This window comes from Protopterus annectens, chromosome 6.part1 (assembly GCF_019279795.1).
Source record: "Protopterus annectens isolate FY-2018-M chromosome 6.part1, PAN1.0, whole genome shotgun sequence".
Classification (NCBI taxonomy): Eukaryota; Metazoa; Chordata; order Ceratodontiformes; family Protopteridae; genus Protopterus; species Protopterus annectens.
This window is the reverse complement of record NC_056738.1, coordinates 95,373,781-95,395,892: the sequence shown is the minus strand read 5'-3', so window position 1 is coordinate 95,395,892 and position 22,112 is coordinate 95,373,781. Positions and strand designations below refer to the sequence as shown.

The 22,112-nt window shown below is 40.2% G+C and overlaps 1 protein-coding gene across 4 annotated transcripts in view; it reads right to left on the bottom strand.

Moving 5' to 3' along the window:
* DYNC1I2 (dynein cytoplasmic 1 intermediate chain 2) overlaps nt 1-22,112 on the bottom strand; it is a 1,851,236-nt gene that overhangs the window by 181,660 nt on the left and 1,647,464 nt on the right. For all 4 annotated transcript variants that reach the window (XM_044075529.1, XM_044075531.1, XM_044075530.1 and 1 more), the window contains one exon: nt 12,818-12,958. In XM_044075529.1, coding sequence (XP_043931464.1) covers nt 12,818-12,958 — 141 coding nt within the window. The remainder of the gene's footprint in view (nt 1-12,817; nt 12,959-22,112) is intronic.

Below are 22,112 nucleotides of genomic sequence, written 5' to 3'. Positions count from 1 at the left end.
GTATGTACTTCTCAAGACATCTGCAACAACTGGAAAGGCCACAGAAATACCTCACTAAAAGAATCACAGGCCTAAAGCAGATGCCCATACGCTGACCGCCTTAAAAAACTCCAGCTATACTCTGTTGCATATCGTCTATTCAGAGGCGATCTCTGCTTAACATACAAGGCCCTGTCAAACCCAGAGCTGTTGGACATGCTACACTTAAAGTAATCCCAATCCCTAAGAGCCACACACTCCAGGGATCTAAACCTTGTCATCACAATAAACAAAACATGCTGGAGGGATAGGTTCCTGACCCAGAGACTCCCCAGACTGTGGAATAGATTGCCCATACATGTCAAGCAGAGTGCCTCTTTGGCCCATTTCAAAAGGAACCTTGACGATTGGATGGGAGAAAGGAAATTCACCCCAGGGATTGTGTCAGTCGCCCTGCTAGACAGGGGTCCAGGGAAGTAAATAGTGTGGGAAGAAATAGCCAGGGAATTGTTATGGCTAGGCTTGTATAGGCCCTAGGGCTGATAGCCTAGTACCAACCTATGAACCTATTCTGTGATTCACATTTTTCATCTCAAGTAAGCCTGAAATCCTAAGAAGGATTAACCAGAAAACAAAAGGCAAATGCAATTTAGATGTAAAAAGACACAATGAGACATCAGCCTCTATTAACCAACCAGTCTTAAGTCAGGAAAGCAGTACTGAGGTAAGTGGTTCAACAGCACCATTCTGATTTGCTGCCTGGAGGTACCACTGGAGATTATGTAGGTCTTGTTCTCACTATCGGGTGATGGCACCCCAAACGAAAGTAACATTTTCAAGTCCAAGATGCCTTAATATATGCTGCTGTATGAGAACAATTCGAGTTTAAAACATCTTTCAAAATCACATTTAAAGTGCTGTCTTACTTTTGTACTCACCTTATACACTACTGTATGCAGCACCCTCCTATGCTGTGCTGCATTTTCCTTCCAGTCATTCTTGCTATATATGGGCAGCTTTTAAATAAAAAAAAAACTTTGTAAAACACTATTTTTTTCCTATTTGACATCAAAGAAAGTTCAGTGAACTTCACTCTCTCTGATGTCAATGTAGGGATATAGTATGGGTGTGCGTCCACAGACTTTAATGAAGGCACCAAAGGGCATGTGTGCTGAACGTACTGCACACGCTACCCCAGTGATGTCATCACCTAGGGATACAGCAGAACTATGCGGGTGTATCCTTAATAAAAAGTTTACAAAGCTTAAGAAACCCCTCACATAATATCAGTATGATGGGGGAGAAAATGCATAATGGCGCTTAAGTTACAAAGTGATGCGCTGAATACAAGAATGATGAAACACTTGAAATAAAATAACATGTCTAATGCAGGTAGTACGAGTTGTGAAACTTTCAAAGTCCTAAATTAAAATGTATGTGCTCACCATAACTAAGCATCTGTGTTGTCCATTTTCATTCTTCCTCAACCCATGGGGTCAGGATCCAACTCGGCTACATACTCTAAACTCTACCCATAATGCCTTAGTCCATCCCCATTACCTCAGACTGAGTATGCTGCCATTAGTCTCCTACAGTTAAGACAGAGACAGGGATAGCTGACGGAGAAAAGAAAGGGCTCAAACCCGGAATTGTCGATTCCAAAAACGTAGCCCAACATGTCTCTCCAGAAAGTTGAAGGATGGGGGATGGGTGGGAGGGAAGTTGAGGAAGGATGAAAATGGAAAACACAGATTCCTAGTTATGGTGAGTACATAACTTTTAAATCTGATGTTGCACTTCTCATTCTTCCTCAACCCATAGGATGGAGTCCCCTGCTATGCTGACTTTGGGCAACTCGCATGGAATGATATTTCAGAGTACTGCTGAACCAAAGGTGGCTCTGTTTCTAGAAATAATATTCAATTTGTAATGAGTAACAAAGGTATGAGCTCTGGACCATGTGGCTGCTCTGCAAATATTATCAATAGATCTTTTAGACCAAAAAGCAGATGAAGCAACCATGGATCTGACTGAATGAGCCTTGGGTGTTTCTGGCAAGACCATCCCTTGTTGAAAATAAATCTAAGAAATACAGTCTGTAATCAATTTGGCTAGAGTGACTTTGGAAACTGAACCCTAGTCTTTTTGGTCAACTGTTGAACTGATTTTCTGATTTGTTTTGTCCTGTGAGGATAAAATCATAATTGTCTATGTACATCAATGAGAAGAAGCATATTCCTTTCTTCAAAAAATCTGGAAAGAAGACTGGTAAATGAATGGACTGAATAATGTTATTTTCAGAAGCCACTTTGGGTAAAAGGAAGGGTCTGTCCCGTAAGGTAAACCTATCTTTATGGAAGGTGATGTTAGGAGTTTTTGAGAAAAGAGCTTGGAGTTCAGATATTCTCTTTTTGGAAGTAATGACTACCAAGAAAACTGGTTTCCATTAAAAGAGTTTAAAATCAGTTTTAGCTGTAGGTTCAAAGGGTTTCTAAGTTAGACCTGTGAGATCCCAGGGAGGTGACAGATCTTTTATTGGTAGTCTGAGAAGAAAAATTCTTTTAGAAATGGTTTACATAATTTGGAAGAAGCCAAGGAATAATTTGCTCTCCTGTGTGAAAATTATAGATAACTGATAATTGCAGCTTAACTGTAGAAAAACTAGCTCCTGCTTTAAAAAGAGTTGCTAAAAATTCAAGTACTGCAGAAACTGGAGCAAAAAATGCATCAATCTCATTACTTGAGGCCAAAGGGAGAATTTTTTCCACTTGCTCTTGTAAACTTTCTTAGTAGATTCTTTTTGTGGTGTACATACTGGAGAGGAAAGCCTGGGCTGTCTAACCCTTATGGGAAGTGGAGAAACCATGCAGTTAGTTTGAGGGCCTGGATATTGGGATTCTGGATCCCTCATAAGTGAGACAGGATATCCAGAGATGGCTCCAGTATCCACGGAGGATAACAAAGGTGACCACAGGAAGGGGAACCATACTTGTCAAGGCCAGAAAGGGCCAATGAGGATGACTGAGCTCTTCAGCCGACTTGCCTTCTGCAGACATTTGGGAATCAAAGGAAGAGGGGGATAAGCATAAAGAAGACCAGAGGGCCAAGTGAGGATCAGAGCATCTCTCAGTGACTTCCCCTGAGGGAGGATAAGAGTGAAGTACCTCTGCACTTTTTGTGGGGAGATGCAAAGAGGCTGCAGCAACATCAGCCCCAATGATAGAAGATTCTTTCTGCCACAGACTGAGTGAGAGACCACTCCACTCGTAAGGTATTAGAATCGATCTGCTTAGTTTGTCCACTAACATGTTGATCTTCCCTAGAATGTATGTTGCAATTAGAAAGCAGTCTGATGAGATCACCCATTCTCGCACTCTCATGGCCTCCCTGCAGAGGGGATAAGACCGGGTTCCCTCCTTGTTTGCTGATGTACCAGATCACAGACATGTTGTTGGTCTGAAATGCAAGAGTCCCTAGAGAAAGAGCATCTTTAAATGTCTGCAAAGTGAATAGTACAGCTCTCAATTCTATTACATTGAAATGCGGATCGGTCTCTTGGGGGGGGGAACCACATACCTTGGACCATGTTGCCAGGAAATGCCCCTGGCCCAGTTAGGAAGCATCTGTGGTCACTGTGGCCAGTGGAGACAGCAAAACAAAAGATTGGCCAAGGTGAATGTCATCCGACTGAATACACCAGTGAATATGCTGTTTGCAAATTGTAATTACCTTGACTGGGAAGGATAGGGGTTGATGCAGAAAGGACCACTAAACAACTAGTGTCCATTGAAGGACACACAAAGAAATGTGCCAAGGGAAGTAATACAATGGCTGCTGCCACAGATCCTAGTGCTTGAAGAACTGATCTTACTGGAGGAGACTGATGGGAAATAAGCAGGTGAACCCGATTCCTGATGGTGGATATGTGATGAGGTGGTAAAAAGGCTACCTGTGTTGTTGTGTCTAGAAGTGTACCAATGAACTCCAGGCTCTGGACTGGTGTTAGACTTGATTTGGCATAATTATTGTTATCCTCAGTGACTGGCAAATCTGGAGCAAATTGTTCCTGGACTGTAGAAGAAGATGCTTGGAGGAGGTGGAGAGGAGCCAGTCATCCATATATGGAAACATTCGCATCCATTAGTCTCAGATGAGCAGCTACCACTGCCATGCATTTGGTAGACATCCTGGGGGCTGTGGTGAGTCCAAAGGGCAGGGCTCTGAATTGGTAGTGACTGGCTACAAGCCGAAAACATCTCTTCAGGTGCGCCTGTCTATTCTGATGTGACCGTGCAACATCCTGAAGGTCTATCAAGCACCTCTAGTTATCCTTGTGAAGAAATGGCAGTATGGACTGTACTGTGACCATTCAGAACTTTGACTTCTTCACATACTGATTCAGTCTGCCTAAATCCAAAAGTGTCTGTGGTCCTCTCTCTTCTCGGACACTAAAAAGAAGCATGAGTAAGTTCTAAACCCTATTTTGTCTGGTGGAACCTTTTGGATGACTCATTTTTCTAACAGGTTTTGAATTTCTTTTGCTATGTCTTTCCATTGACTGGGTGGAATGTCAGGAAGCTTCTTCCTTTTATGAAAAGGATATTGGAAATGGAATATATAGCCTCTGGATATGAAGTTTAGCACCCACATATCTTTTGATTTATATGCCCAGGCTTCTGGGTGCAGGGATGCCTCCTGAGATAGACAGTCAGGCAGCTCTTAAGTAGCGCTGGAAGGGTCTGCCCAGGAAGGAATCTCGGAGACCCTGGTTCTGTATACCTCCTCTGTCTCTAGGGTGATGCCTCCTATTAGAATTTCCTCCTCTGCCTCTGGAAGAATTGTCCCCATGTGGATCTTGCAAAGGTTAAGATTTTCTGAATCATACTTTCATAGCACCTCTCTGATTCCTGGAAAAGGTCTACAGAGGGGTAGAAAATGTGACTGACACAGCAGACATAGTCTTTCCATCCTGTTTTTTGCAGGTAAGCATCTCTTTTACTGATGGCCCAAATAAGGATGTGTCACTGAAGGGGGAGTTGATAGAGGATGTCTTAAAAGGCTCCAAAAAGTCACACAGCCACAAGCCGCATCCAGGCACGTCTCCTTACGGCAATGCCTGAACCAGTTGTTCGTGAGGTGCATTCAGCTGTGTGAGAAATCAATCTCATTGAAGCGCTTGATATAGACAAGACAGTGGCCAGCTTACATGACATTCTTTTGAAATCCTCTGCAGACATGGAATCTGAAAGAGTATTCGATAGCTCTTTGGTCAAAGCTCTCTGAAGTCTTGTGAAGTATGCCAGGTTATTAAGAGATCTCAGGGCAAATGTCACTGAGACAAAGACTCACTTTCCGAATCTATCCTATGCTCTAAACTCCCAGTTTCGTGGATGGACAGAACAGCCCTGTTCTGCTAGTTCTTTCTTGGTGGCTGCTGCCACCATAATAGCATCAACTGGGATTCCTTTGCTCCAGTGGGGTCTGTCTTTTGAAGAGGCTAAGAACTTACCAGGTCTCTTCAGAATAGATTCAACAGTGTCTGGTTCCTTTCAAGCTGGTGGGAAACTAAATCGATGGGTTCATCTACTGAGGGGTAACCCAAGACGAGGATGGGCCAGAACCAAAAGCTTGAAAAAAAATACTGATTCTTCCAGAGAGGGGTTTTCAGAAGACCAGCCACCTTTTTGTTTAAGAACCTTTAAAATGTCTCTGAAGGAGATGCCATCTGGTGGCGATCTAGGTGACCCTTCCCCTTCATCAAAATCGATATCCTCCATGAGACACTCCACTAGGGAGTCAGTGTGCCTCCTCTTCCAATTCACCTCCTCCGTAGGATGTTTGAGGAGATATCAGAAGAGAGGGGAAGTTCCTCTAACGGAACCAATGGAACACTTATTGGAAATGGCTGTTCCTGTGGAGTAGGTCTGATCAGCTCAGAGCTTGGAAACAATAAGGGATAGGGGGTAAGATCTCAGAAATGAAAAGGCAGTTCTCTGGATAGAGAAAAAGTCCTTTCTTTGATCTCAAAGGCAGATGGGCCCGTAGAAACCTCAATCAGCCGAGCCACAGCCAAAACTCCCAGCAAAGGCAGAGTTCAACCACCCTCGGATCTGTGCCTCAAGGAAGGAACCGAACCTGAACTGTCCAGGACCGAGGTTCCAAGGGGCAGGGACAGCTCCAACAACATCAGAGTTGATCCCAGCTCCACGGATCCAACACTTCTGCTCCAGGACTCATTCTGATTTGATGGTATGGGAGAGGAACCAGTCAGGGGACACTGTCAGAGTCGAAGAAGAAATCTTCTTCTGATCAGACTCTGGACCTCTTGGGGATTTCAAATCTTGGGGTTCCAAAACAACTGGATGGATCAGAGAAGGAGAAAGAGAATATTGTGGGATGATGTAGGGAGGCTCACAAATCCAGCAGGGTATGGAGCTGGTATGACCCTCGTGGATCTGAGCTCTGAGAAATTTTTGCATCATCTTATCCACATCTGCCTCTGACAAACCTTTGGAGGACCAAGAAGATGTAGTGTATGAGGGTCTGGAATGTCTCTTAGAAGTTTGCAATAATGGGGACCGCAAAGTAGGAGATATAGGTTTAATAGTATATTCTGCTGCATGACTGCTTTGTGAGGCGCCCGGTTTTGGATAGGATCTGAAAAAGGAGCTGTAGGAATTGCCAATACTATCGGATCCTAAGATTTTCGATCAGAAAGTTTCAGATTCAGAGGTCGGGTTTTAGGATCTGATGCCACTGGATCTGAGATCTTAAGGCTTTTGTGCTCAGGCTCCAAAGAAGACCAGGGGAACTTTGGCGGGCAGCATTTTCTTTACTCTGATAGAGATTTGACCACCTTAGAGGGGGCTCGAGCCCCTGAAGATGTAGAAGTAGCAAGAAGAACTCTCTAATATCAATTGGTTATGCCAGTCAGTCAAAGCCCTTGGATTAAAAGTTGAACAAACTGAACAGTTTGTATCCAAGTGCGAATTTGGGATATTATGCCCACAAGAAGTGCATTTTTTTTAAACAAGTCGGTTTATCCAACATGGTACAGAAAAGCACAAGAATATAGGCTACAAAGGTAGCACAGTGAAAGGAAACAGTCAGCTTTGTGTTTTTTTTTTTAATATAGGAAGGGAGACAGAAAATAATAATTACCAACAATGGTAATTTAAAAAGATTACCTTGATTAAAAGGTAAATAGAATACCAGCTATGGTAAGAGAGAGGGTACTATAGATATATATATATGTGTGTGTGTGTGTGTGTGTGTGTGTGTGTGTGTGTGTGTGTGTGTGTGTGTGTGTGTGTGTGTGCATGTGTATATATAGGTCTACTTTTAAATTTCGAAATCCCAAAACCTCAAACCTCTAACTCCCGATGTTCGGAAATTCGAAGGTTTGGAATCTCAAAATGAAAAATAAAAAACACCTAAAAGAAAAGCTCAGAAATCATGTTTTTGCAGGGTGGCAAGTCCCCCTGCTACTTAAATATACCAACTCCGAGATCGCAATATAGTGAAGAAAACGGTAAAGGTCATGTTCCACACTATATGGCGATCTCCATTGATACATTTCGAGATTCCAAAACTTTGAACTTCTGAATGTTGGGATTTAGAGGTTCGAGGTTTTGGGATTTCTAAATTTAAAAGTAGACCCATTTTATATATATATATATATATATATATATATATATATATATATATATATATATATATACACACACACACACATAGATATATATATATATATATATATATATATATATATATATACAGCAGCAGTTCTAACATCAGTGAAAACTAAGAGGGAGGATGAAAATAAACAGTCTAAGACAGAAAAAAACTTTTGAAAATAGAATAAAATGATTAACTCAAATATTCACTATACTTCACCTCGAAAGAGAGCCTACATCTGAACTCAACGGCAGCAAAAGAGATCTGGGGTAATGAGAATGGGCTAAGACATTATGGGTAGACGGAAGAGCTTGACCGTTGGATCTGAAGTCTGGTATATGCGGCAGAGTAGATCTGAGGATCAGATTCGGACACCATGGGTTGAAGAAGAATGAAAAGGACACCATCCATACCTCTCAACCGTACCAAATTCCTTTGTATTTACCGGTTTTGATGCCAAAATAATGGGGTGCCACGAATTCCCGAGTGGACCCTTCAATGCTCGAATTTCCCGTTGTTTTTTTTTTTTTTTTTTTTTTTAAAGTTCTGTTGCTGAAGTCATCACATGCAAGTAGACTGCCAGCCTGTGAAAATTCTTCTGACTGGTTGACTATGTCTGCACAGTGAACACTGTTTATCTTTTTACTGTAACATCACCAAACCACAACTTTTTCCCACAACACGGATAATAATCCTCACGACTATATTTAACATAAACCAACCAACATGACTTAGTTTTCTTTCAGTTGTAAACAGAGAAATAGTCCACCACATTAAACCAGCAACAGTCAATGAATAGCGCAGTAATTTGTGATGGTTTTATACCGCTCAACTGTCCAGATTTTGAAGAACATCCAAATTTTTGCCTCATGTCTCCACATTATTTTAGGCTTTGCCCAGATGTCTTGCAATAAGAGGTTGAGAAATATGTAAGCAACTCATCTATATATGTGACATGCAACACCACTGTGAAGTGCGAACTCCAACATACATTATTCCTATATGTATATGAGTTGTTCACTAAAAGCTTTATATCATCTTTGGTATGTTCCTCCGAGGATTCCCCTTCGGCATATTATACATATGATAAGTCACTGGTCCATGGTGGTAGACTTTGGCAAACCTCACTGTCTTTATTGCTATTGTAGACACTATAGAACAAAGTGAAACTAATTACTACATATAGAAAAAAAGCACTAAAGATGAAGAATCAAAACAGAAAAACTACAAGCTGTCTCAACTCTTCTCAAATACTACATCCACCTCTCCTGCAAGTTCCAATGTCTATGAATAAAACCACAAGGCAGTTTCCAGATTTAACATTTATAAAATCAAAAATGACAAGCTGTATATTCCAGCAATAATCAAACTACCTTGATTAAAACCATAGATAACAGAGCATAAATAAGAAATAAAAACTAACTACACACTGTCTCCTCTCTCTCACCACTATATTTTACACTGCATGCCCCTGTGTCTGTCAATAAAAATATGAATATGAATTTCCGGGTTTAACATTTACAAATCCTGAAAACAAATTCCTGCAATAACTAAATTGTGACAGTTAAAACTATTAACAAATGACCCATTCATCACATAAAGACCAAAACAACACGACCAACAGAACTGGTGGCTGAAGCCTCTCGGGTAGCTGACAGTATGTAATGATAAAATAAACACAGTAATTGTAATGCTAAATGCCTATAAAGCAGAACAAGGCAATTCCAAAATCGTGTCCCGTCTACTTGAATGAAAACAACCAAATATTTGCAGCCAATCACTTATAGTTTAATGAGCGTTAACTGTTCACTTCTGGTAAGCGAGTAAATGTGGCGGGTTTGTTGTAGCGGTTAGGGAAGAATTTTGTAATGGTGAGGCATTTGGGGGGGGGGGGGTTGTCTCCTCCACCTTTGCTTTTTGCATAAAGTATAACATGTTTATCAGCGGAGTGGGCACATAGATGTTTTTTTTTATGTAAAGTAATTTATTGGTTCTTTTAGCAGCAACATTTTGTTTCAGTGACTTTGGATTCTAGTGAAGTGTATTCATTTTAGTAAAATGAAAATGCCTCCTGTGCAATTGGACTTGGAAACTAATCAGTTGGCTCCAGCATGTGGTCCAACTTCAGGACCCCCTCATCCAGCTCCAGGCAGTGAAGCATCAGTCCAGTACTCCTGGAATTAGGCTTAGTATGCTGACTTCTTACTGCAGAGTGCAGACAACCTTCCATGAAATCACCATATTGGCAGACCTGTAAGTAGTACCAGCATCTTCATTTATAATGCGATAATTTTACACATTTTGGACATCCACTGATTATTTGTCATTTAGTTTGAAACGTCATATCATCAAACAAACTTGGTGTAGAATAATTTGAACATATTTATATATGCTTTTGCATTTAAACTGTGGATGAGTTTGCTTGTGATAAAATTACTTTTAGTATACACCTTATTTCTATGTCAATGGAGACTTTATGCTTCTTGTTTTATTCTATGACAATCTGAAAGCAGAATGAAAGCACCATCAGCGTATTCAAAGTGTTGCCCATCTCTCTGTTAATATTTACATTGTAGTGGTAGTTATATTTTAGTAGACTTTACATAGCACTTCTCTGTAATAATGTTTCTTTTAAAGGAACAGGTAGCTGGCATAATGGTTAATGTGTTACCTCAGAAACACAAGGGGCAGGGTTGGATTCTCACCTTTGGGGAAATTGTTGAAGCTTAAAATGATCTACAAAGGCATCTAACTTGATGCTTACCTATGAAACTATGTCCAAACTACAGTTTACTCACAGGCTTTCTAAAAGATGTGACAAGTTCATGATGAATTAATTTTAGAGTAAGGGGTTGGCATAATAGTTCTAGTCTTTACTTCAGAAATACAAGGCTTGATTCTGAACTCTGGTTGTTGGTTAATCTTTCTAATAATCTGCAGACTGGTGGGTTTCCTCCGGGTGCTCTGGACTGGTTTCCTCCCACATTCCAAAGACATGCAGTATGTGGATTGGACACTCTAAATCGGCCATAGGTATGAGTGTGTGCATAAGTGAGTGGTACGAATGAACTACCATGGCAGGGCTAGCAACCCGGTGGTGAAAACCTTGGCTTGAGATGATTGTCGCTGCAGACGTGACACCCCAACCCCATGTGCAAAATGGAAAACAGGTTCAGGATGGATTGATGTACAAGTCCCTCCCATCCCATGTGTTTTTTTTCTCGTTTGCACGGTCTAGCATTTTGTGTTGAGCTTTCATTTGGTTGTAGCACACAACCTTGTAGGGGAGGGTTGTGAAGTGGGAAGGGAGTTGTGTGTGTGGTGGTCTTCTATATTGCAAATACAGGAGTGTGTCTAGTTTGCTAGCAATATGACTGATGTGGACCAGAGTCTAAATCCTTCAAGAGTGTTGACAGTTGACCTCACAAAGTAGTAAAAATACACACCAGACAGCAGCACAGTGTCTTTTAGTTTGTGAGAAAAGATGTGCTGTAAAAAGTGCAGTCTCAGAATTCATGCAAACAGCTAAGGCTAGAGGTGTGCAGAATCCATGCGGATATAAGCATTCCTGTGAATAGCTGTTAAAATAGTTTGTTGTGGGCAGTATATAATATATATATATATATATATATATATATATATATATATATATATATATATAAAATAAAGGAGTGATGTGTGTTTGACCCATTTGTGTCTATCACTGGCAAACTAGACAAGACTTTTTTTATTCTTCCGATAGACTGTTTTCAGTCCTGGACTTCCTTTCCTGCAACTAGCATGTAGTAGACAGACAATGGCTGATGTTTTAGGAATAGCACAAGTTCTGCAGAAGAATATCTGCTGTGTGTATGAGTACACTAACTGGTGGACAGGAGTTCAGCACATAACAGGATTGAACTTTGGACCTTGGCAGCTGACAGCCAGTAACCTGAGAAAGACACATTTTGCTGTAGCTGCACTGATCCATAATCCTTTTACGTACAGACTGTGTGCATTATTGATGCCCTGGGCTTGATTAATGAAAAATGAATGTTCCTTACTTGGCATAAGTTTATCTTGTTGAGCCTTGGCTCAAGTGATAAATACGTTATTGTTGTTACTTTTCTACATTTTTCTGAGATGAGCACTGCTGAGTTACTCATCTGATCTGTTGAGGTTATGGATTGTAGTTGTATACAGTTTTTCAATTCATTTGCTCTCATCGTTGTACACACTGCATTGTGAACTATAGTAGTTTTATCAAAACCAACATACTTTAAGCTATGGCCATATTTCCCTTCCTAAAGGGATCCCTCATTTAAAAGACATCAGAATGAGACTCAGATTTAGTGTTACATTACACATTTTCCATGCTGTTCTTTTACCTATGTAGCTGTTATATAGGAGGCAAAATGACACCTTCAAATATAAACAGGACTGCACTGCAATGCATTATAAGCATAAGCCTAGCCTTTACCTGCTCTATCACCTGTAGCCTATCACCATATGAATACGATCTAATCAAGACAAACATCTACAGACATGAGGTTCTTATTTGCTATATCATCACTATTTTGTCCATTCTTCAGTTTGCCTATAAATATCGGTATCCCACAAGTCCATTGGAGTGGGCGGGGTTGCATAATACATGCAAATGTTATGTTAATCAGCGTACAGATTTGTACATATTTTTCATGGGCTTTTGTCCAGATTTTTGATGTTTCCAGGTTGAGAGGTACGACACCATCAGATTTTTTTATTAAGGTTGTCTTTACTTTTAGATGTATAAATATAGGACAGTGTATATAGCACTGTAAGTTTACTTCTACACCCCTGTTTTAAACTAAAACATAAAATATAATTAAATATTACAGTACTATGACTGTTCATACACAAGACAATAGTCTATGAAACAGCATATAATTCATTGTAATTACATCACTCTAATATAATCCACTACAGTCAAGCAAGTAGTTTTATCAATATGTCACATGCAGTGGAGACAACTCATTATCTGTGTATGATGCCCAGGATGAATACATTTCATGGGGGACAGACAGACACTCTCAAGTAAAGCTGACCACCAATGTATACAAAATGCTAACTTGTACTTTGATTTACTTCTCAAGGTAGACATCAAAGCTTAACTACAATCCCTACAGCATAACAATTCACTTACCTCTGTATCATTGTTAAGATTCCACAGATCAAGCCTACCTACTCCATCAACACATGCAAACAAGGCAGGATGGGTAGGTGACCACATGACATCATAAACATAGTCAGCATTGTCTTCAAATGAATACAGAGGCTTGTTATTCTGCAAGAAAACAAAGCACATATTAATCGTTAAACTGATGTCACTGTACAAGGAAATTAATACATTTTCTAACAGAACACCTTATTTTTCTTTATTTTTGTGAGCTTCTGTCTTTTATTACTCAGACTGCTTCAGGCCAGATGTTCACTGCAAGTAAAACAGTGGCATGAAGACTATCAGGAAACTGTAAAAACTATCATTGTTCAAAATGTGGCTTTTAGTGTTAGTGAAAGCTCTGAATTCACATTACTGTTTTCTTTGTACTTAAATATCACACAAACAATGGCAAAGAGGGAGTAACAGCCCAGTTTGTCTGCTGATTATATTCTTAAACAACTGTTGTGTGACATACTTAAAACAAAACTGGACTTCTGCGAGCAACTCACTGAGTTTCATAATAAAGGACAATTTTTGCCTCAAGCATTACAGCAGTCCCTTGCCTTTAACAACCCCTCCACTGTCTCTACACTTTTTCCCACTGCACAAGTAATTTTGGACTACTCTTCTCAAATAAACAAGTGGAAGATATGACTCGGATAACTAAACATAATGATGACTGTCAACTAGGTAACATAATCACTTAAATGTTGCTGAAGTTCTCCAAGATAGTCAACAAAAATACATACCTGGTGTAGCAGTAATGACCAGTCCTTTTATGTCAATAAATGTATTTTCTTGAAACATTGCAAAAAATAAATAAAAATCATTAAAACACACACACACGCACCACTAAAATTAAAGACACGCATTCACAATTCACCGGGTGAATGACAGTTAAGAATCCCATCCCAAGTGTACTTGAAGAACAACAAAAATAGCTCAAAAGGAAAATTCAGAGACACACACAAGTTAATAATAATTTTATTCAAAGTATAAAAATAACTGCACTTTTTGTTACAGTGATTTCCACAGGCTTGTTTCCTCTTGATCCATGCAAAATTTGTTTCTTAACAAAATACTAAATGCACCACTGGTAGAGTTAACACTAGTTCTGGGATTCAGAAAGGCATAGAGCAAAGTGGAACTCTTGGCTCCAAATGTTTCTTTACTGAAACAGGCCTTTCTGATTCATAGATCCCTCTACCACTGAGGTTTTCTCCTTGCAGGGGTCCATTCTGGCAATGCCATGTGCTAAAGCAGTAGTCCAGGGGAGTGGCTCAAGCTAATTAATCATGTGCTCTCCCCTAGAAATGTCAGTGGCTCCCAATTTGCTCTGCCAAGTGATTCACAGCTGGTTGGCTGAGTAAAATTTTACTCAGGACAGAAAAAGTGACTGCCATTAAAACACAGTAGTCAAACATTCACTTCTATAGCAATACTTGTGATACATGTAGGTTCGGTGAAGACATATGGGTTGCAGGTGTGCTAGTGTGCTTGTACCTGTGGAAATGTGTCTGCATGCCTATGAAACATAAATATACTTGTGTCTGCCTGCCTGGGTGGTCACACTAGAGGGGTTAGGTAGAGAATTAAGTGCTTGGATATGTGTATGTATGTGTGCACTTGAAAGTATATGAGTGAATGTATCTGTGAGTGTTTCTGTGAGTGTGATAAAGTGGGAGGGGGGGTTTGTTTGTTGATAAATTTGTCTGCGTGTGTGTAGGGGGTTGCCTTTGCTAAAACAATGCATGGGTCACTAGGGAGAACTTTGTCATAATCAGATCTGACAGCACTAGTTTGTGATTCAATGACATGGTAATCAGCTGATAATGAGGTCTGTCTCACTACACTATACTTGCCTCTGAATCAAATATTCTTATTGTTGTGCTGACAACCCACTTTGGGCAATTAATGCAATCTGTTAGGATTTTACTGAATCCTAGAGAGGATCAGGGAATTCAAAAATTAAACGGACCAGTCCCAACATATGGACAACTTTAATCCATAAAGACAAAAAAGTATATAAAAACAGTATCAAGCACTTTCATCTCTTCTAAGGAGACTTCATCAGAATACAACACAGTACATTGCCTAACAAATTTAAATAACAAATAGATGACATCATAATTCTTTAACCGATCAATGTTCATATTTCCAAAATTCATAGGTAAATTGTAAAAAACAAATCTATACACATATTTAAATTTAAAAGCACCATCTTTAAATATATAAAATATATAAATAAAATCACTTTAACCTAGCAGTTCATGAATAAAATGGCAATGTTCTTTTAATCAAACAGTATTAGCTCTTTCATTTAACATTGGAGAAACAGCATTTAACTCAGGTGGAAACATTGCAGCCAGTCTTAGCTGCCACTCAGTCTCCTTTTTCAAATTATTTTTTCAGTCACCCCCTCTGGGATCCAATCTAATATTATCAACTATACCAAACATAAATTTAGAAAAAGAAGTGCAAATCATTGAATGTTTATACGGGGTGTTACTTAGTTTTTTATTTTTTATATCGTTCAGGTGTTCATAAATTCTATACTTTAATGAACACTCTGTGTTGCCTACATAAAAATGTGAACGACTCACATACTGCTAAATATACCATCCTGCTTGTACTACAATTTCCTTTTTTTTTTAAATTATTTCACTCTTTAAACAATTATTAAGGAAGTCACCTTGATTATGTATGGACATTGACTACAACTACCACGTGCCCTAGTTCCATAATCAATAGGCTTTCTTACCTCTAGTTTATGTTCAAAAAGCTTTTTGAAATTTACCCCAGTTTTAGTAACAAATCTAGGACCCCCACCAACCTTCTCCAACACTTCATTAGTTCTAAAAACATTCCAGTTATGCAGCAGGGCATTCTTTATTCTACTAGTGAGATGGTTATATTGCAATATACATGCTCTGTCATAACCGTTTTGTACTTCTTTTGTTCCACCTAGGGTTAAATTTTATCAAGTTCAGCTCCGACATCCTCAAAATGTGATGTCATCCGAGCTACTCTTATTGCTTGTCCTTTAATTATACTCTTTTTTTTTTGTTTTGTTTCAATGGGTGATTACTATCAAAATGCAAATAAGCATTACAAAAATTACTATCAAAATGCAAATAAGCATTACAAAAAGTATCTTTCCTAAATACTCTGGACCTGAATCCATTTTGACCATGTGTTATGAAGGTATCCAAATAGTTAATTCCATCCTTGTCAAACTTAAAAGTAAATTTAAAAAAAAAATTGTAGTATTATTTAAATATCTTTCTCAACACCAGTTCCTTGCCACAAAATAAAAATGTCATCCAAAAAACTGGAATACATTTTTATCTTACTCCAATACATGCAGCCTAAAACAAATGTGGTTTCCCATCCCTAAAGCATTAAATTTGTATAGACTGGAGCACAGGCTGCCCTCGTTGCCACTCCCTTGATTTGCTGATTATACTCCCCTTCAAACCAAATAAAATTATTCTCCAACACCATACTCATGAGTTCGCAAATAAGGGTCACTTGTTCATGTTTCAAATTAGAAAAACGAAACAAGGTTTCCTCGAATAGTGCAAGACCTTCACGAATTACAGTAAAAAGATCCTTCACACCAATAGTTAAAAAAATCAGTTCCCTAGACCACATATCCTTTTTTAATAAATCCAAAAAATCCCATGAATCCTTCACTAAGTGTTTTTTTTTTTTTGTACAACATGTTGTACACTATTATCAATAAATACTGCCAAGGGGTGTGTCTTCGATCCTCTAGCAGCCACAATTGGCCTAAAGGGGGGGGGGGTTCAGTCACATTTTTATGTATCTTGGGTATTCCAAAAATACTGGAATGACAGGATTTTTTATATAAAAAAGTTATATAATTCAACATCAATTCTATTATTAATTAAATAGTCTTCCAAATATGAATCTATTCTGGAGTAAGACATATTAATTTGATTCTTAGACACCCCTGCATAGGTTGTATCATCAAAAATAAATTCTTGCATCTCATTAGAATAATCCACGGCTTTAAATAGAACCACTCCTCCATCTTTGCCTGGGGTCATAATACGTACAGGATCAGGGAACCCAACAATAAAAATAAATATTAGTCACAAGCAACGTGACTGACACATTACCCAACACCCTTAAAGATTATGAAATGAACTATTACAACAAAAATTGTGACAGATACATTATAGGTTCATAGGTTCATACTAGGCTATCTGCCCTAGGGCATTTATAAGCCTAGCCAGAGTGTGTTTGGCTTTCGCCACCCATTTTAAATTAATTTTGCTATGCCTTTTTTTGAGGTTAGTATACTGTGCCTCTGTCTAACAGTGACACAGAAGTGATAGCCGGGGTAAACCTACGATCTTCCATCCACTCATCAAGATTCCTCTTGAAGAGAGTCAATGTGGGACTCTGCCTAACCTGGACTGGGATTTTATTCCAGAGTGAAGGGAGCCTCTGGGTTATGAATCTGTCCCTCCAGCATGTCCTATTTATTTCAGTGCTGAGGTTCAAGTCTCTCGAGCGTGTAGCTCGATGGGATTTGGATTTTCTGAGGTGCAGCATGTCCATTAATTCCGGGTTGGACATGGCTTTATACGTCAGGCACAGATTGCCTCTGAGCAGGCGGTATGCCACTGAGTAGAGCTGGAGTTTCTTTAACCAGGCAGCATATGGCATCTGTTTGAGCCCTTTGATCCTCTTGGTGAGGTACTTTTGGGGTCTTTCCAGTTGCTGCAGGTGTCTGGTAAGGTACATCCTAAAAGGGGCATTGTACTCAATTATGGGCCTGATGAGGAATGAGTAAAGAGGCATGATGACCTCTCCTGATCTAGATGTGAATCCCTTCATGATTAGGTGGGCTATATAAAATGTTTTTCTAACCACTTTGGCCACATGGTTGTCAAATGAGAGATTGCTATCAACTTGGGTCCCCAGGTTCCTAATGACTTTTTCTGTACTTAATGGATTACCACCTATGTGGTAATTTGTGGGCACTTTGTTTTTGCCAAACGGGATGACTATACACTTTTTGGCGTTTAGCTTGAGGCCATGGCTCTGGCACCAGTTGACAGTTTCTATGAGGCCCTTTTGGAGGATGCTTGTGTCGGCTGGAGAGTTGATTATGGCGCCCAGTTTGCAGTCATCTGCGAACTTGGTCAGCCACAGTCCTTCCGTGTTGGCCTGTCGAACAAGAGAGGTCCCAGGACTGAGCCTTGTGGGACGCCACTTGTAACTGGTTTGGAGTCTGACATGGCTCCAGCAATTCTAACCATGTGGGTTCTGTCCTTGAGCCAGTTTGCAACCCATCTAGTGACATAGGGGTTTATATTTAAGCTGGTGAGCTTATCTATAATGCCCGAGTGGGGTATTGTATCGAAGGCTTTTGCGAGGTCCAGGTAGGCTGTGTGGACCACCTTCCCCTCGTCAATGGCCTTGGTGACTGTTTCAAAGAAATCGACCAGGTTTAAGAGGCAGGATCTGCCCTTAACAAAGCCAAACTGGGTAGGATCCAGTGTCTGTAGGTCCCCAATATCTTTATTTATGAGGTCCATGATGATCCTTTCCATGGCTTTGCAGACCAAGCTAGTCAGGCTTATGGGGCGATAGTTTCCAGGATCCGTTGAGGCACCACCTTTGTGGAGGGGGACCACTGTTGCTGTACGCCACTCTTTGGGTACATATCCTGTAGTAAGGCTAAGACTGAACAGTAGTTTTATGTTTGGGTTTAGCTTTTCTTGGAGTTCATTTAGGACGCAGCCCGGGACACCATCTGGTCCCATTGATGCTGTGTTTTTTTCTTTGGAGAGGGCGGCTCTTACCTGAGCATCTGAGATGTCAGGGGGGCAGCACTCTGTTGGGATAGATATTTGCCCTTTTGGTGAGGAGGGGGGGGGAGTTTGCACTGAACCTGTCAGCTAGGATGTTGGCAATATCTGTGGGCTCAGTGTATTTTTTGTCATTTTGGACTCATTCTGAGCATATCTGGGAATTCCCACCCAGGTTCCTAACATAACTAAAGAAAGCCTTGTGATTATCCTTAGTGTCATGTGCAATTTTTCTCAAGAAGCTGGCCTTAGACGATTTTATGAGTGCCCGTAGTTTTTTGCTAATACTGATCAGAGATGCCTTCCCTTTTTGAGATTTTGCTCTATCATGTAGTAGCTTCCTCCTTCTATTGTATAGTTTGTTTATGGCTGGGGTCCACCAGACAGGACGCCTGCCTTTGGAGGATTGGGTCTTGGTTTTATTTGGGATTGAACTAGTAACCAGCCAAACTCTCAAAACACAAAAAACAGTAGATCAAACCAAGATCCGGCACAATGAAGGTTGTCCAATGTAGGCAAAAAAGGTAGCAGCCGAGTTAGTAAAAACGAAGATTTATTTCCAGCAAATAAAGGCCATCAACAAAGAACATCACCAAATCCTTGGTATTCCATATAGTACAGGATACAAAGATAAAGATTGAGCGCTTTCGTCTCCACCACAGGAGACTTCTTCAGAATAAAATTTAATAAATATAGTTTGCCTTATATACAAATTACACTCCCTCATAAATCCATTTGATTGTTAAGTTGTTAATCAATTAAATAATTAAATAATCTATTCTGCAGTCTAACCAGTTAAAATAACTAAGCAATGTCTTGCCTTAGTTTGTATACACAGTGCCCAAAGTGAGGTATAGCTACATTTGGTAGCGTTTTCATTGTTTTACTTTTAAATTAATACAGTAATAACATAAACGAAAAAGTTGTTAAAAAGCAGAATTGCGATAAACAAAAAAATTAATCATTTTCTCAACTTCATATATACAAGCCCTAAAAAGTGTTTTTTTCGTGAGACCAGTACGTACTACCATAGATCAATTAAATTATATAAATTGTATAAATTATTAAACATCCTTAAAAAGCTACGAGTGTGGTGTGTTATTGCTTCTAAAATATGTCGTTTTTAAATCAAGTTCCTTAGCCCACTGAACATGCATTGATACGCTAACTGTTGTGTTGGGCAATTTCCAGCACTTCACTTTACATCTTTCTTGTTGCTTTTAGAGCACTGAGGATATAAAATAAACGGTTAAAATTTTAGTAGTGTGTAATTGAGGATGACCAGCCTCAAACCCATAGTGTACACAAGGTAGATCCCTTCCAATCAAATAATCACTTAGATTGAGAACCTAGCTATCAAACACATTGAATATAATTAAAAAATATATATATAGTTAAAAAATGGATTTGGTGATGTTCGTTGTTGATGGCCTTTATTTGCTGGAAATAAATCTTTGTTTTTACTAACTCGACTGCTACCTTTTTTGCCTACATTGGACAACCTTCATTGTGCCGGATCTTGGTTTGATCTACAGTTTATTTGGGATTGCATGATCCATGCATTCCTGAAGGTGTTCATAGAATGCGTTTATAAAGGATTCTGCGGTCTGGGCCGTATTTTCCACAGGCTCGGGGGCTTTGAAGGATTTCGCCTCGGTTTTGAGGCGTGTGAAATTTGCTTTAGAGAAGTTTTTCACTGTGGTTTTCTGGGCAGGGGGTAGGGTCGGGATCTGAATATCCAGTGAGATTAGTTTATGGTCTGATCTTACCAGTGAGGGATACACTTCTGGTCTGGAGCATAGTGTCCCCATGTTGGTGATGATCAGGTCCAGTATGTTTTCCCCTCTTGTGGGAGTGGTAACAAGTTGTTCCATAGCATTTGAGTTTATAAATTCTAGGAACCTTTGGGCTAGGGTGTTGGAGCTAGAGTAATGCTCCCAGTCTATGTTTGGGTAGTTGAAGTCGCCCAATATAATGGTGTTTGGAGAGACCTTCATATTTTCCAGTATTCTCAGGAAGGCCGAGTGGGGTTCCTGTGTTTGGGAGGGTGGTCTGTAGCAGGCTATAAACTGGAAGGCAGTTTTACCCACAGTTAGTTGCACATGGATAGTCTCTGATGCTTCGTGCTGTGCCACCAACCTGGAGGTGTGGGTATCTTTGGAATATTGATACTCCCTCCTTTTGTGGTTCGGGCCACGTTTTGGGGGCGAAAAGCATGGTATGAGGTATAACCTGGTAGTGCTGGGGTGCTCTCGCGAGCCTTGAACCAGGTTTCTGTTACTGCACAGATATCAATGTTCTCCATCCTAAGGAGAGTTTCGAGTACGTGCATCTTGAGGTTTAGACTTCTGGCGTTGAGTAGCATTACTCTTAGTTTCTTATCCCTTGTGATACCTATGGAGGTGGGTTTGTCTTTTGAGCCTTGCCTAAAAAAGGCACTATGGGGGTAGCAAGAGCCTTTGCCAATATCCGAAAGCCCAGGGGTGACAGGTGCAAGCCGTCCCTAGCTAAGCATCGTGGCTTGTCGAGCATGTCATCCCAGGCTGACAGGCATTGGATCCCCTTTGAATGACACCAACACTTAAGCCAATTGTTGAAATTGATCATCTTGTCTTCATATTGTGGCATCATTCTTGGTGAGGGTAAGATGCTACTCAAGGTCAGGGTCATACCGGCCTGGGCTACATGCTCAGAGAGCTCCTCTATGTCTCTTTTCATGTAGTCCAGGGAGGTACGTCTCAGGTCATTCACACCAGCATGGACAATGACGGAGTCATATTTGTACTTGCGTTGGAGTGACCTGAGTGCTTGTGTTATGTGGCGGATCCTAGCGCCCAACAGGCAGCTCACCGTGACCTTCTCCTTGTTCAGCCTGGTGAGCGGGACGTCAGTGTGCCTGACGAAAGAGTCACCTATTACAAGTGTATCAGGTGTGTTGTTTAGCCTTAAGGGCTGTGACTGTTCAGCACACTGGCTTTGTGAGCTATGTGTTGCACGTGTTTTGTTTTGGGGTAGAGGTTGCTTGGGTGTCTGCTTTGGAGGTCTCTGCTGCTTAGGCAGATTTTTATTTAGAGCCTCCGAGTATGTTTTTGTGTGTTTATGTGTTTGGTTTGTTGTCGTGGTAGGTCTATGTGAGACTGGAATTGTAGTGAGTGTGGTTTCCTTCTCCTCCTGACTGGTTACGCCAGTACTGAGTTGAGAGAGCTTAGCCTCCAGTTTGGCTATATGGTTGCATCTCTCACATGTGTTGGAATTTGTTTGGGGGAGGAGAGGGTTGTCTGTGTACATGAGGCAGTTGTAACATTGCCTCAAGATTCCCAGATTCACCAGCTGGAGCGGAGAGGAGATTGACAACTGACCTTTGGACATGCTAGAATAGTATTGGGAATTCCTTTATAATTGAAAAAAAGGGCCAATGGGGAACAAGGTAC